The 14,995-nt window shown below is 38.2% G+C and overlaps 1 protein-coding gene across 1 annotated transcript in view; it reads right to left on the reverse strand.

Moving 5' to 3' along the window:
- Veph1 (ventricular zone expressed PH domain containing 1) overlaps window positions 1–14,995 on the reverse strand; it is a 205,482-nt gene that overhangs the window by 51,093 nt on the left and 139,394 nt on the right. Inside the window, exon 10 of the mRNA XM_051198959.1 lies at window positions 14,157–14,291. Coding sequence (XP_051054916.1) covers window positions 14,157–14,291 — 135 coding nt within the window. The remainder of the gene's footprint in view (window positions 1–14,156; window positions 14,292–14,995) is intronic.

Consider the following 14,995-nt stretch of genomic DNA (forward strand, 5'->3'; position numbering starts at 1 on the left):
CATGACCCAGTTCCCAAGGCCTGGGGGAATCCCAAATGCCATGGAAATGAGGTTTCCAAAACTATACCCATTATGGAAACAAAAATATTTAAATGACATTTGCTGCTGAAGTAAAATTTCTAAAAAAAAATGTGTATTTGGAGATTCGTTTCTAGTCCACATTGCATCCAAACACACCTGACAGTTCCCAGGGTAATTGATTTGAGAGTTGAAGCATAAATAAAAGTGAAGCTTCTATTTTAGGTGGGACAAAATGAGACCTTAGGATGCCTTTACGTTCTCAGGGTCAGTTAAAACTGTTTTTATTGTTGAGTATCTGCTGTATACCAACTCTCTCTCTCTCTCTCTCTCTCTCTCTCTCTCTCTCTCTCTGTGTGTGTGTGTGTGTGTGTGTGTGTGTGCGTGGTGTGTGAATATGTGTGTGTATCTATCTACCTATCTACCTACCTACCTATCTATATGTATGTATGTATGTATGTATGCATGCATGCATGCATGCATGCATGCATGCATCTATCTATCTATCTATCTATCTATCTATCTATCTATCTACCTACCTACCTATCTACATAAACAAAATAATGCAGTGTTGCACAAAGAGAGCACATGTTGAGTGGCCAGAGAAGGCTTCTCCACTAACAGAGTTAACGCATGTATATTTCCTTGCATGTGTGTGCACACAAGTATATGCATAAGTATAGCAGTTAGAAGACAACCTCAGGTGTTATTCCTCAGGCATGGCACTGGTTAGATTTTATCACCTTGACACAAGCTAGAGTCATCTGGAAGAGGACATTTCAACGGAGAAAAAGCCTCCATCAAATTGGCCTGTATGCAAGTCTGTGGGGCATCTTCTTGGTGGCATTTAATGTGCAAGCCCATTGAGGGTGGTGTCTTCCCTGGGCAGGAGGTCCTGAGTTGATTTTGTTTTTGTTTTTAAGAGAGAGAACGAAGTAGAAAGGAAGCTACATGAAGGGACGAAAGAGCCTAAAGGGAAGGGTAAATGTCAGGACCCATAGAAGTGGCTCTGTTCCATATTGACTTGAGGTCAGAGAGTTCAAATCTACCCTTTCTCTTTCAAGACTAAAGGCCTAAGATCTAAAGGTCTAAGATGTGGCTACTGAAGAATGTTTGGCCTAAAGTGTGGTTACTGGATGTCTTAATCCTCAAGGTCAGATAACAAGAGGTTTGATCTAAGGTATGGTTACTGGATGCTTTAAGAATTAAGGAATTATGTCTGTTCCTTGTATCATTGGTAAGGAAGTTCTTTTGTCTCCCTGCCCCCTTTGGTTGTGGTACATAAGAACTTTGAGCAATAAACTTAGGGTGGATGTAGGGTCCTGCATGGACCCTGGAGGCACCTTGAGCAAGCCAGAGCTGTTGACTGGAACATTCTGCAGTTTTTGCTGGAACATCTTGCCCTGGAGCTGTTATTGGTACTCTTCCTGATTTGCTAACACACATCTGCTGGGAAGGAATTAAGCCTGAGAACTTGCACTCTTGATCTTGGAATTGTTTTCCACTGTGCTGTGAGTCATTATATAAGCCCGCTCCTTTACCTCAATAAATGGCATTCCTGTTGCACGAATGGCCTGCTGTCTTGTCTCTTTTTGTTTTTTTTTTCAAATCATAACACATAGACACAAACACAGACATACACACAATGTAGATATTACATACTGTGATTTGACTGAGAATGCCCCCCCATCCCCTCCAGGCTCATTTATTTGAATGTTTGGTTCCCAGTTGATGGACTGTTAAGAAGAATTAAGAGGCATGGCTTTGATGGAGGAGGTGTGTCATTGGGTGTGGATGTTGAGGTTTCAAAAGCTCATGACGGTCTAGTCTCCTCTCTTTCTCTTTCTGCCTGCTACTAATGGTCAGATGTGAACCCTCAGCTACTGCTATAGCTCCATGCCTGCTTGCCTTCCTCTGTGCTTCCCACCGTGATAATCATGGACTAACCCTCTGGGGCTGTAAGGAAGCCCTCAATTACATGCTTTCTGGTATAGTTGACTTGGTTTGGTCATGGTGTTTCCTCATAGCAATAGAACAGTAGCTAAGACTGCATACATGAGAAAACATGCCATAACAATAATTCTGAACATAACAATAATTCTGAATCTGCCTTATTTCACTTAACATGGTTATTTCCAGTTCCATCCATTTTTCCCACAAACGATACAATTTCATTATTCTTTGTGGTCAATAAAATACTATCGTGTGTGTAAACTATGAGAAAGAGAGAGAGAGAGAGAGAGAGAGAGAGAGAGAGAGAGAGAGAGAGAGGAGAGAAAGAAGCTTGGGGGATCTGAGAGGTGTTGAGAGAGGGGAAAGAATACAGTCACAATATAGTATATGAAATTTTCAAAAATATTAAAAAATATTTTTTTTTAAAGAAAGAGAGAAAGGAATGAAGGGAGGAACGAAGGAGTCTAAGAAAACTACAGGGAGCAAGGCAGTACCAACAGAGGCAGCAACCTTCTTCCATGCCTCTGCTTCAGTTCCTGCTTTCAGGTTTCTGCTCTGAGTTCCTCAAGGGTGCACTGTGATTAGGACATGCAAGCCCAACAAGCCCTTTCTTACCCAAGGTGCTTTTGGCCTTGCTCTTTATCACAATAAGAGAACGTAAACTAGGACAGAGACCTCCCACTTTTTCATTGAGACCGGGCCTCTCATTGGCCGGGAACATCACCAAGGAGGCTAGGCTAGCTGGCCAGAAAGCTCCAGGGGCCAATCAGTCCTGTCTCCCAGTTTTCCAACCCTGGAATTACAAGTGTGTGCTATTTTGCCCAACTCTTCTATAAATTCTTGGAATACAAACTCGGGCCCTCACTTGTGAGGCAAGTGCTTTATAGTCAGGTACTTACCCAGGTCTCTCTGGTTCTTTTAACAGGAAATCCTCTATTAGTAGTTTTCCTATGAGGCAGTCTTGTAACTTGAACTATGGCACTTACCAATATTGTTTCATACCATTAAAAATTTTATAATAGTTGTGCTTTCTTAACATGCTTTTATGTGGATAATAATTTTAGTACCTTGTGTTCAGCCATTAAAACTAGTTATAAATTATTCCACATTTGTGTGTGTGTGTGTGTGTATCTTATGTTCTATGTGCATTACTTATATTTATTTCTTTAGGACAGATTTTTCTCTTAAGGATATTAAACTTCCTTCATGTTTGGTACAAATATTATATTTTACATTATTATGTATGATAGATTTTTATCTTTTTTAAACCTTTAATTTTTGTGTAATTCTCTACTCTTTGACAGATTAAATTTATAGGTTTAATTAAATTAAAAGAATATAGAAAACCGTGTACAAAGAATAATGTAATGAGTGACCATGAGCTTGTCAGCTAAAAGAGAAAAATGTTAGTTTTTTCCCTTATTATTTAAGTAAAAAAAAATTAGAGCTGTTGTTGTGGACCATGCCTGTGATCTTAGCAGAGGCAAAGAGGTATGGAGTTTTGAGCCAGGGTAGACTACACAGAGACATTAGAGAGACCCCCACCTCAAAAATTACAGTATATAAATAAAATAAGGTATAATCATGGGTGAAACCAAGAGCTCCTTAATTCCTCCTACCAGCAATATTTTCCCCACTTTTCTCAGTAAAAAAAAAAAGCAGCCTCACCAAAACTGTAGCCTGATTCTGAATGAAGTGTATTTTTATAGCAAGCTAAGACTGCTTGGTGTATTATAAAAAATTATGCAATTTATCATAGTGCTTTCTTATTGAAATCTTGTTTCAAAAATTGGTTCCATTATTTCATATGCATCCAATTAGCTTATTTCATTGTTAAGCCTAGCTCTGCGACCGCTCTTTTCTTTGCCTTTTGCTTGAGGTTTGTGCTACTCCTGAACCTATTGATTCAAACAACACTGGAGTTCATATCTCTGCATGTGTTTCCTGTGGCAGGTGTGCAGATGCTTTGTCTAGAAATGGAATCATATAATCATAACCCACAGGAATAATAGATAACAAACTATTGCCAGATCACTTTCTGGGTGGGGCGGAGGTAGGGTGCAGGGAAGGTACATGAGCTGTTCTTGGCTGGACAGAAGGCCTTGGGTGTACCAGGCAGATGTCCTACCACTGAGATGTAGCTCCTTGGTTTGCTTTGTAATTAGTTGAGATATTGTTCATTTGGCAAGGTGGGCCTTGAACTCACTCTGTGGTCCATGCTGGTCTTGAACTGGTGATCTTACCTGCTTTGGCCTCCCAAGAAGCTGTGATAGGGCCAGGATACCAGATCTGGCTTATGTTGCCTTTTAAAGAAGGCTGCAACTGAGAAAATGGCCTTAAGTTTTGCTTAAGACAGAATATTTTCATATTATAATGCAAAACCTCTGTAAGCTTAAGTATTATTTTTCTGATAAACCTAATTATAATTAAGACTTGGAAAGAGAGTTTCTCACTCACTCTGACTGTTTGACTAATGATTATATAGATTTTTCTTAAACATTTCTAATTAATTGGGTCTATTCAACTAACAATCTGAGCAACAGTGGAAAAGCTAACTTAAATGCCCTTCCCTGATAATAAGATTGATGACTAACTTATCCACCATCATAGAGCCCTCATCTAGTAGCTGATGGAAACAGAAGCAGACACCCACAGCTAAACACTGAACCGAACTGGAATCCAGATGCAGAGGGAGGACAAGACCAGGCTACAGAAACCCACAGAGATAGCTGACCTGAACAAGGGGGAGCTCATGGACCCCCAGACTGATAACTGGAAAACCAGCATTGGACCGACTCAGACCCCCTGAACATGGGCAGTTTAAGGGACCTCTGACAGTGGAACCAGGATGTATCTGTGGTGCACAAAAGGACATTGGGAGCACATTCCCCATGGAGGGATACTCCCTTAGCCTAGAGGCAAGAGGGAGGGCCTAGTCCCTACTCCAAATGACTTGAAAGATTTTGTTGATCCCTCTTGGAAGGCATCACCCCCTCCCCCCCCCGTGGAGGGGGGGGGATGGGATGGGATGGTGGTTGGGGACCAATATGTAAAATAAGAAAAAAATAAAAAAACAACAAAAATAAAAATAATACAAGAGAAAAAATAGTTAATTAGGTTTATCTGCTTTGATATTAACAGTATATGACATCTCCATTTTTTCATATTATTGTCAATTTGGACATCCTAGTGTTATCAGAAGATTTTATTTTTGTTAATCTGGCCATTATAAAACTGCATAGCATTAAAACCATTGAAATAAGTCATTTCAGGGACATTGTGCCTAAATAACTTGTCCTTCATGATTTGGTTATTTGAGGTTTATTATAACTATTTCAAATACTTTCTCCCAGCTTGTGTGTGTCTTAATTTTGTTATGGTGTTTTTAACCAGCCAGAAATTAAACTTTTTTAGGTAGTTAAAGTCATTCATATTTTCTTTATGATTTTTGCTCATTTGTGCCATAAATTTTTTCTTGTCCTGAAGTTACCAGATGACTTTTGATATTTTTCTAATTGGTGTAGCATTTAGGTTTTTAATTTCTCTCCGAGGTGTTTGAGATGGACTTAATTCTACCTTTTAAGTCTGTAAAGTCACATATCCTCACACTGTTTTATAAATATGCAACTTTGTCCTAGATGACCTGAAGTGTTCCTTCTTTTACAGATGAAATTCCGTATGAATTCAAGATTGGCTATGGACTCTGTTCTCTTATTTCTTTTTGCTTTGAGATAGGAATTACAATGTGTACCACTATGTTTGGCTCATACTCTATTCTTGACTTTGGTGGTGGTGGGAGGTTGAGACAGGGTTTCTCTGTGTAGCTTTGGATGTCCTGGAACTCACTCTGTAGAACAGGCTGGCCTTGAAATCACAGAGATCCGCCTGCCTCTGCTTCCCAAGTGCTGGAGTTAAAGGTCTGCGCCACCATGCCAGGCTTTAGACTCTACTCTTTATTGCTGATTTACTTATGCAGCAACAAGAACAATCACGGGTTAGAATAAGCTTTCTTTCCATAATAGAAAAATTTCCTCCTTACTTTTCCTTCTTACAATTCTGTTCATTTACAGTTTAGGATCAGTTTGTTAAACAGCATGAAGACTGGGCCCAGTGGCATAGATCTGTCATCCTATACACAGCATGAAGAAACTGTTCTTGGTGGCTAGGCCTGCTGTACTAGATGCTTGGGATGCTCAAGTAGGGAGATCTTGTGGTTTTAAGGTCATTCTGGGCCAATTTAGTGAGATCCTATCTCAAAATAAAAAGTAGAAAGAAGGCTGGGAATCTATGTAGTTCAGTGTTAGGGGACTTATAGCATGCAGCATGTCCTTTGCTCAGTCCCCCAGACAAAAACAAGCTAGAAAAATAACAAAATTAGAGTGAGGAAATTCTATTGCTCATATGATCAGGAATAGCACTGTATTAATATTATTCATATTTTTGTCTGGAAAAGTATTTGTTGTGGTAGTGATTTCCTACTCATATGAATGGCATATCTTTTCAGTGTTGTGGAATATTGGTGGAAGGTGTGTTACATTTGTCCATGCTATACAACATTTGTTTAATGATGCAGATGTGTTGCATTCTTTTATGCTTCATTTGTTTAACTCTGTGAAGTTGTGTTACTTTGCCTGTCTAAAATACCCGATTGACCTAATAAAGAGCTGAATAGCCAATAACAAGGCAGGAGAAAGGACAGGTGGGGCTGTCAGGCAGAGAGAATAAATAGGAGGAGAAATCTGGGAGGAGAAATCTAGAAGCAAGAGCAGGAGGAGGACTCCAGGGGCCAGCCCCCTAGCTATATATCAAGTCACAGAGTAAGAAGTAAAGAAAGGTATATAGAATAGAGAAAGATAAAAGGAAGATGAGATATTTTAAGTGAAGAAAAACTGGCCGGAAATAAGCCAAGCTAAGGTTGGGCATTTATACTAAGAATAGGTCTCCATGTGTGATTATTTGTTCCATGTGTGAAATTCTGTTCATGAAAGAGTTCATTTCTATTGTTTGAATTCTAAGTGTACCCCATGGACTTACATGTTTGCCCACTTGGCCCCTGGCTGGCGGTGCTGTTTGGGAGGGTTGTCAAACCTTCAGGAGGTGGAGTCTTGGTGGACTTACTGCACGTGGGCCTTGGGGTTTTAAATTCCAGTCCCATTTTCAATTTGTTCCCTGCATCCTGATTGAATCTTCAGTGTACCAGCTAGTTGTCTGCTTGTACCACCCAGCCTAGACTGCTTCTTTTTTTTTAACTGCTTCTTTTCAGGTGTTTTGGCCCAGAGAGAAGAAAAGTAACAAACATGGTATCTTTCTTTTAAAAAAGATTGTTCTTATATTTCTTATGGTTTTATTGTTGTCATATCTTTTTGTAGTACTTTCATGTCTAGGTTATCCTTGATCTTATATCAGGTAACTTTATGATCTTCATTATAAATTGTAAATATTAAATTGTTTTGTATTTCCTGCACACATGATTTCATTGTCCACTCTGTGAATCACCACTCCTCTTTCTAAAATCTGTTCTGTGTCAATTCCTATAGCTCTCACTTAGTTCCCATGTCTTCCTATTATCTGGGAATTCTAGTCATAGGATAAATATTGAGCATGAATGAAGCTGTGTGAGGAGATTTCTGAGACCTTATGAGAAAACTTCCAAGTAAACACAGCGAGAGTCTTGTGATCTCTGTTCGCCTGTAACATGGTTGTTCTTGGAATGTGTTTCTGTGCCTTTTCCAGGTGTAGCAGATAGGAGTGAGCTTACTTCAGGTTATTCATTACAGATGGCTGTTGTTATTTTTTTATATGCCTCTATGGAAAAACATGTTTTTGCCATGTGCGGCTTATCCTTGTGATTATATACTTTACTCAGGTGATTCTTTTTAACTCTCAGAGTATATATCGTCTGATGCTCTGAGTAAAGCTGGCTACTGCATGAGACAATCAGTAATATTGTATGTTATTTCTTTTTTTATAGTAGTGGAATGAGTCAATAATTACATTTTTATTACAATATTTAGATGAGTCCTCTTTCACTCACTCACTTTTTTATCTTAAAAACTTAAGGGGGCTGGAGAGAAGTCTGAGTCATTGGCTGCTCTTCCAGAGGTCCTGAGTTCAATTCCCAGCCATCACATGGTGGCTCACAACCATCTCTAATGAGATCTGGTCCCTCTTCTGACCTGCAGGTATACATGCAGGCAGAACACTATAATAAATAAATAAATAAATAAATAAATAAATAAATAAATAATCAATCAATCTTTAAGACAAAAAATAACTTAAACTAGTTTTACTTGTTTATCTAACTATATATATTTAAAATTATTATTATGGATATAATGTGTGTATGTGTGAAATTGCATGTGTGCCTTGGCATATTGTATATGTGGAGGTCAGAGGACAAGTTCTGAGAGTCAGTTCTCTTCTTCTACAATGGGTTCCAATACCAACTCAGGCCACGAGCTTCACAATCAGCCTTTTACCCATTGTTGGTCCCTTTTGACAATATTTTATTCCTATACTTCAAGGTCTCAGAAATTACCCACTAGAATTTAAATTGGAACTCAGTTAACACATTAATCAATGTAGGAACCATTAACATCCTTTTACTACTCATTACTCCTATCCAGGACCCTGACCCGTCACTATGTTCATTTTTAACCTGCTTTAATTTATGGTTCTGTGTCTTTGAGGACATTAGTTTTCCCAACATAATTATTACTCATATGGAAAATAGGAATGATAATGCATTTGTCTCATAATGCTAGAATAGAGGGCTGAGAGTCCAACTCAGTGCTATTGTACTTACTTATATGTGTGGAGTTCTCAGGTCCAACACCCAGTTGAACACAACACTGGGCAGTGATTAGCACATCCTAAATGCTCAGTAAGAGGCCACTATTACTGTTATTAGTATCATTTACTTCAATAGGATTCTTTTTATTTCTCCTTTCCTTTTTATCTTTTCATTTTTTTGCCTTTTGTATTTTAAGACAGAACAAAGGAGCATGGATTGGTGTTGAACTTGCAATGTGATTCCTCAGCCTCCCAAGTGCTGGTATCATGAACATCTGTGTCAACTGGCTCTGAAAGATTTCTTTATCTCTACACTCTATCAGTGTAATGTTGATTTTAACTCCTTATTTGCAAGAATCTACTGTTATTTCTATTCTGTGTTCTACCTGCTCAGTAGGTCATTGTTACTTTCCATGGGTACAGTGAGCCAGGCATGCTCCTAAGATATTCAGATCATGTTTACTGACAGACAAAATCCCTGCTTTCATATTGCCTCATGCTTTCAAACAACAAGAAATAATAAACTACAGTGTATAGTCAGTGTATAGTCTAGTTTTATTTTTTGGTTTTTCAAGACAGGGTTTGTCTGTATTGCTTTGGAACCTGTCCTGGAACTAACTCTGTAGACCAGGCTGGCCTCAAACTCACAGAGATCCACCTAGCTCTGCCTTCTGAGTGCTGGGATTAAAGGCATGCACCACCAACACTTGGCTCCTGGCTTTATTTTTAAAATTAAATTAAAACATATTTATTATTTCACCACTAAGCATAATTTTCTTTCCTTAGATAAATATGCATAATTCTAAAAATATTTCTATTTTTACTTAGTAACATTGCTCATTCATTTTATTCAGTCAGCAAATATCATTGATTGTCATTAAGTTTGTGATTCTTTGGGTGCAAAGGTTACTTCTTGTATAAGACAAATCTCATTAGGGAGACAAACTGGTGGTTTGAATGAGAATAGGCCCCAAGGGCATATATATTTGAGTGCTTGGACCCCAGTTGGTAGAACTGTTTGGGAAGGATTAGGAGGTGTGTCTTTGTTGGAGGAGGTGTGTCACTAGGGTGGGCTTTGAGGTTTCAAAAGCCCACACCACTCCCAGTGTCTCTATCTTTGCCTCCTACTTGTGGCTAAGGATACTGATCCAGCACCATGCTGTCTGTCTGTTGAGGCTGTGCTCTCTGCCATGATGGACAGGGACTCTAACCCTCTGGAACTGTAAGCCCTCATAAACTCTCTTGTCTGTAACTTGCCTTGGTCATAGTCTAGAATAGCTAAGACACAGACAATAACATTTGATACAAAATGTGTGAATAATGAAAGTTTGGATCTCATCCAAATTTTTTTATGCCATGAACATCTAGAGATGATTCTTTCACTTGAATCAGTGAACATATGCATTATACTTTCTCTCATAATTTTGTAATTTTGAAGTATAGCATTATATAAATATGTAACATTTCAATTCTTCTGTGAGGTTGGTAAGAATTTGCAAATGATACATGTATTGAATTTCATTTTGAAAATTCATGGAAATCTGGAGAATGCTCTCTGATAATGCTGGTCTGATTAAATTATAAAACTATAAAAGATTATCCTTGAAATTCATCTTTGTGTCTCCACTCTGAATTTTTCTCAGTGGATCTAAGGCAGATTTGAATTGTGTTATATAGGGGAAGAGTGGCAGGGGCAGGAATAGTGACAGAATGAGAAGGGGGAGGGGATACAGGAGGATAGAGGAGGGAGGAGGGAAGTAAGGAGGGAGAGGCAGTGATGAGGGTGATTGGGAGACACAAGGAAACTGGGGCACAGAGGCAAAGGCTCCAGTGAGTGGTAAAGGCAGGATTTAATCCCAGGTCATGCTACTCAGGTATGTGTATAGAGGAAGAAAGATAAAGAATGCTACTCTAACCAATATGAAATTTCAGTTTTTGACAGAGCAGAATGTTGGTTCTTTTGCATGCAATGCAAGTGATAGGATCAGCTATTATTTCAGAGTACCCCATGTGGGAGCTCAGAATTCCAGGCTGTTTCCACCTTCTGTCAACCCAGTATTAGTAATTGCTTCTAGTCACCATTGTAGGAGAAGAGAGAAAACACAGACACTCACACATTGACTTTTAAAAATCTAGGACTGGAGCAACACAGAACTCTTGTCATGTTTCATGGGCCAAGGCAAGTCTCAAGACCAAGCTGTGCTTCAAGAACATGATGCTCGCTTGTGTGCAGATGAGAGAAGAACCAGATGCATTGGTGACAGTCCTGATGTCACCATGGTATACAGTCGAGCTCTAGTTCTGCCACTGACTTTCAACAGGTCTCCTTGTTTTTAATTTTAACATTTGAGCATGACCATATTTATTTACTCAACGGACACCTATTGTTTGGGACAAATACTGTGTGACATTGGAAATTAAATGGTAAATTTGAGGAAATCTCTGCCCTCAGATGTTTGTATTGTCTCATGCTCTGAGTAAGTGGCAGGATAACATGTGTATTCCATCATACACGGTCTTAATTTAATAAATTTTAGTGATGGACTTTAGTTCTAAAATTCCAAGTTTCTATTTAAAAATACCAGCATCATTCTAGATGCTAAAGCATTCCCTCAGATGTGTCTTCTCTTGAGAATGTGCTTCTTTCCAGAACCTGAACTTAAAGTTCAGAAGCAGAGAGACAAATGCCATCACTACCATATCACTGTGCCTGCATGTATGTGTGTGTGTGTCTATGTGTATGCATGGGGTGTGTATATATGCATGTGATGTGTGTATGTGTGTGTATATACATGTATACATGTATGCATATGTGTGTACACACATGTATGTATGTGTGTGCATGTGGTGTGTGTGTGTGTGTGTGTGTGTGTGTGTGTGTGTGTGTGTGTGTGTGTGTACTCTGGAACATACTGTGGAAATAAAGAAGTCCCTGAACAAGTCCTTGAACTTAATATGGAGAACTCTTCATAGAAGATGGTAGATAGCATGGAAGTGTGATTAAGAAATTTGGGGATAGAAATTTTGCCAAACCATGTACAACCCAGACACCAACATTTTTCTATTCTTATGAATAAACCAAATTATGAAATTTAGAACATTTCCAAAACTTGGCTTTACAGTTAACTTTTCCCTAAAGGGATATTTTTTTTGGACTGAAGTAGGAATATGAATAACAGTAATAGCAAGTACAAAACTGATCTTGCCAAGTTATTTTTTTTTAGTCTCTTAGAACTTGAAGTGGTTGCCAAGTTTTAATTTTCTTGTTGTCCCCAGTTAAAACAGTTAATGCTTAAGAAATTTATAAGAATTTGATGCAATGTCTTTAAGCATAATGTAACAGTTGAAAATTTGAGAGAAATATGCAAAGAATTCCATTTACTTTCTGCTGGTGTGATTAGGGATTTCCTTTTTCTTTCAATGCCAGTCATCATATTCTTAAACCAAAACCAAAGGATGGGGAAATAGAAGTTGAGTATCTCTGTTTTCTATAGACTTATAAACAAAAATTCTGATTAGTTATAATTTTCATCCTGTTGCTATCTTTCATGTAAGAAATATTTTCACAATGAAACAGGTTTGGATTAATTTGCTGTTTGCACTTTCTTATTGTGTACATGTATTCTGTGTGTGCACATACCAGTGCACACACATTCAGAGGACAAAGGACACTGGTGTCTTCCTCTCTTGTTTTCTGTCACATTCCTGACATAGGTTCCCTCACTGAAGCAGAAACTCACTGTTCCTGCTAGTCTAGCTGCCTGCAAACTCTTAGGATCTGCTTCCTGTCCCTGCCCCCCAGGTCCCAGAGCCACAATTACAAGCACATGCAGCCATGCCTTTAAAAAAATGTGGGTGCTGGGGACTTGAACTCAGGCCTTCTTGACTGCAAAGCAAGAGCCCTTACCCAATGAGATATCTTTTAAGTTTTGTTTGACTTTATTTAATATTGGCATGCTTATTTGCTTTCTCAAATACAAAATGAGTGGATGGAGGAAAGAGGAAAGCTTGGCTAGATGGTACCAAGACAAGAGAGACAAGAGACAGACATGGTATTCTACTGTGCAGTGCAGTGACTATAGATAATGAATATATATATATGAATATATATATATATATTTCAAAGAGCTATAATAAAAGAGTTTGATTCATTTTCACATAATGCTAAATGTTTGTAACTGAGAAATTTGTTCTGATTTGAATACCCCATAATGCTCCATGAAAATATATAACTTTTAAAAGAAAAATCAGTAAAATGAGTCCAGAGACTCATTTTATATATCAGAAAGTCTGGATTTTCCACTTGGCATCCAATACTTACCACTGGGAATCCTTAAAAGTAAAAACAGTAATCAGAGTCCTTAGATCTAGACAAGGCTTATTGTGGAAAGCTGGCAATGGTCAGAGAAGTTCTCAGCAGCCATCTGTGTTTGCATATGCATGTCTCTTGAATAACACAGTCTACTATAATGATATTAAGTGCTATCTTGTGACTCCAAAATCCACAACTTCTGTTGTGCCTTCCTTTGTGACAGCCACACTAGCATTTCAACCACCAAAATTCACAAACATAACACCATTCCTATCTTAATCTGTTGCTGTTTACAAAATATCCGAGGCTGAGACACTTGCATGATTATCTCTTACAGTCCTAAAAGCCAGGACATCTAAGACCAAGATCCTGAAAACTGTGATGTGTGGTAAGATCTTGGTCACTGCTCCCAATCCTCCATGGATGGCAGAAGGAGAGATGGGCTTAGATGGCTCTTCCTATCCCTTCTACAAAGCTTTTATAAGTGTTTTACCCATTTCTCTTAATCAATTCCTCAGTGCCCCACCATATCACATTAAATAGGCTTAATGACATTTGGAGATTTGAAAGTGTCCATACTAATCCAGACCACAGCACTATCATCAAATCTGAAGTAATCCAGCCTTCCAAGTATGATTCTTGCCTTTGGTCAGGCTGTCATTGGTCAGGTCATGGCTCTACACAGCCCCATGGCTTTTCTCACAGGCAACTGAGCTCACCAGAGTGATCTTTTTTTTTTTTTTTTTTGGGGGGGGGATATAGCTGCCTGCCTGCTTAGGAGGTTTCAGTCTACCATGAGGATGATACTATTGCCATCAGGAGACTGATTGTTGGTATTGACACAGGCCTCACCATATGGCTTTGAACTTGTAATTCTTCTGCTTTGGCTTCCTGAGTGCTAGGATTACAGGTATGCACAATAAGATCAAATTGCAAAAATAATTACTTAATAAGTATTTTCTGATAATAAGAGGAGTGAAACAAAGAAGGGAAAATTCAACTTTGAAGAAAAAAATGCAAACCATTTAAATACAATATTGAATCTTGGTTTAAAATAATGTGTGAGGAGAAAAGAATTTACCTTCTGTTGTGGAAATGTGGACTCTGTCATGGCGTCTTCAAAGCTGTGGGTTCCACTGGCCTGTGTCTTCTCCCATAGGCCTTTGAGGAACTGCACAGACCCACTCTGAATGGACAGGGGTTCAGTAAACAGGTTCTGTGTGGGCATAAGGACAGAGATGTCACATTACCTCTTGGCCCAATCTGACAGGCTCCAAAGTACTATGTAGGCCTGCTTTCAATGTTAACATGATGTAACTTTAAGTGATACAGCAGAAGTCTATAGTGAAGAGTAAATTCATGATTTAGAAACTCACACTAGTGAGTTTCTAAAAGAAATTTAAAATTAATAAGGTGTTATATTCTTGCTTATATATGTGCTAAATCTTGTAATATAATGCTATCTTAATGATTTTCCAATAACATTACTTAGTTGGAAAGTGGTAAATATGAATATTCATATTGAATTTACCAAAGATCTGAGAAATGAAGGCATAAAATTAAGACCAGAATTCATAAGAGTCTACTCATATAGAGAGTGGATTATGAAGAATAGAGATCAAATAATTATTAGAGTCCATTATATAATTATGCAATTGAACATTCTGAGTGAGTTTGGAACTAATAAAACATTCTTCATCTTAAAATGTGAAATGGGTGAATATTCTTAAAGTTTTAACTTCTTTGTTCATCAGTGAAACATTACACACACATACACACACACACAAATAAGTAGAATTCTGTATAGCCAATGAGAATCAGCTTTTCAATAGGCATGTTAAACATATGCTTACATATTTACTAATCTAGGATGTGACCAATAATCTTTGATATATTGGAATGTTTCATTCATGGATTTCA

Source organism: Phodopus roborovskii, unplaced genomic scaffold, assembly GCF_943737965.1.
Source record: "Phodopus roborovskii unplaced genomic scaffold, PHOROB, whole genome shotgun sequence".
In the NCBI taxonomy this organism is placed as follows: Eukaryota; Metazoa; Chordata; class Mammalia; order Rodentia; family Cricetidae; genus Phodopus; species Phodopus roborovskii.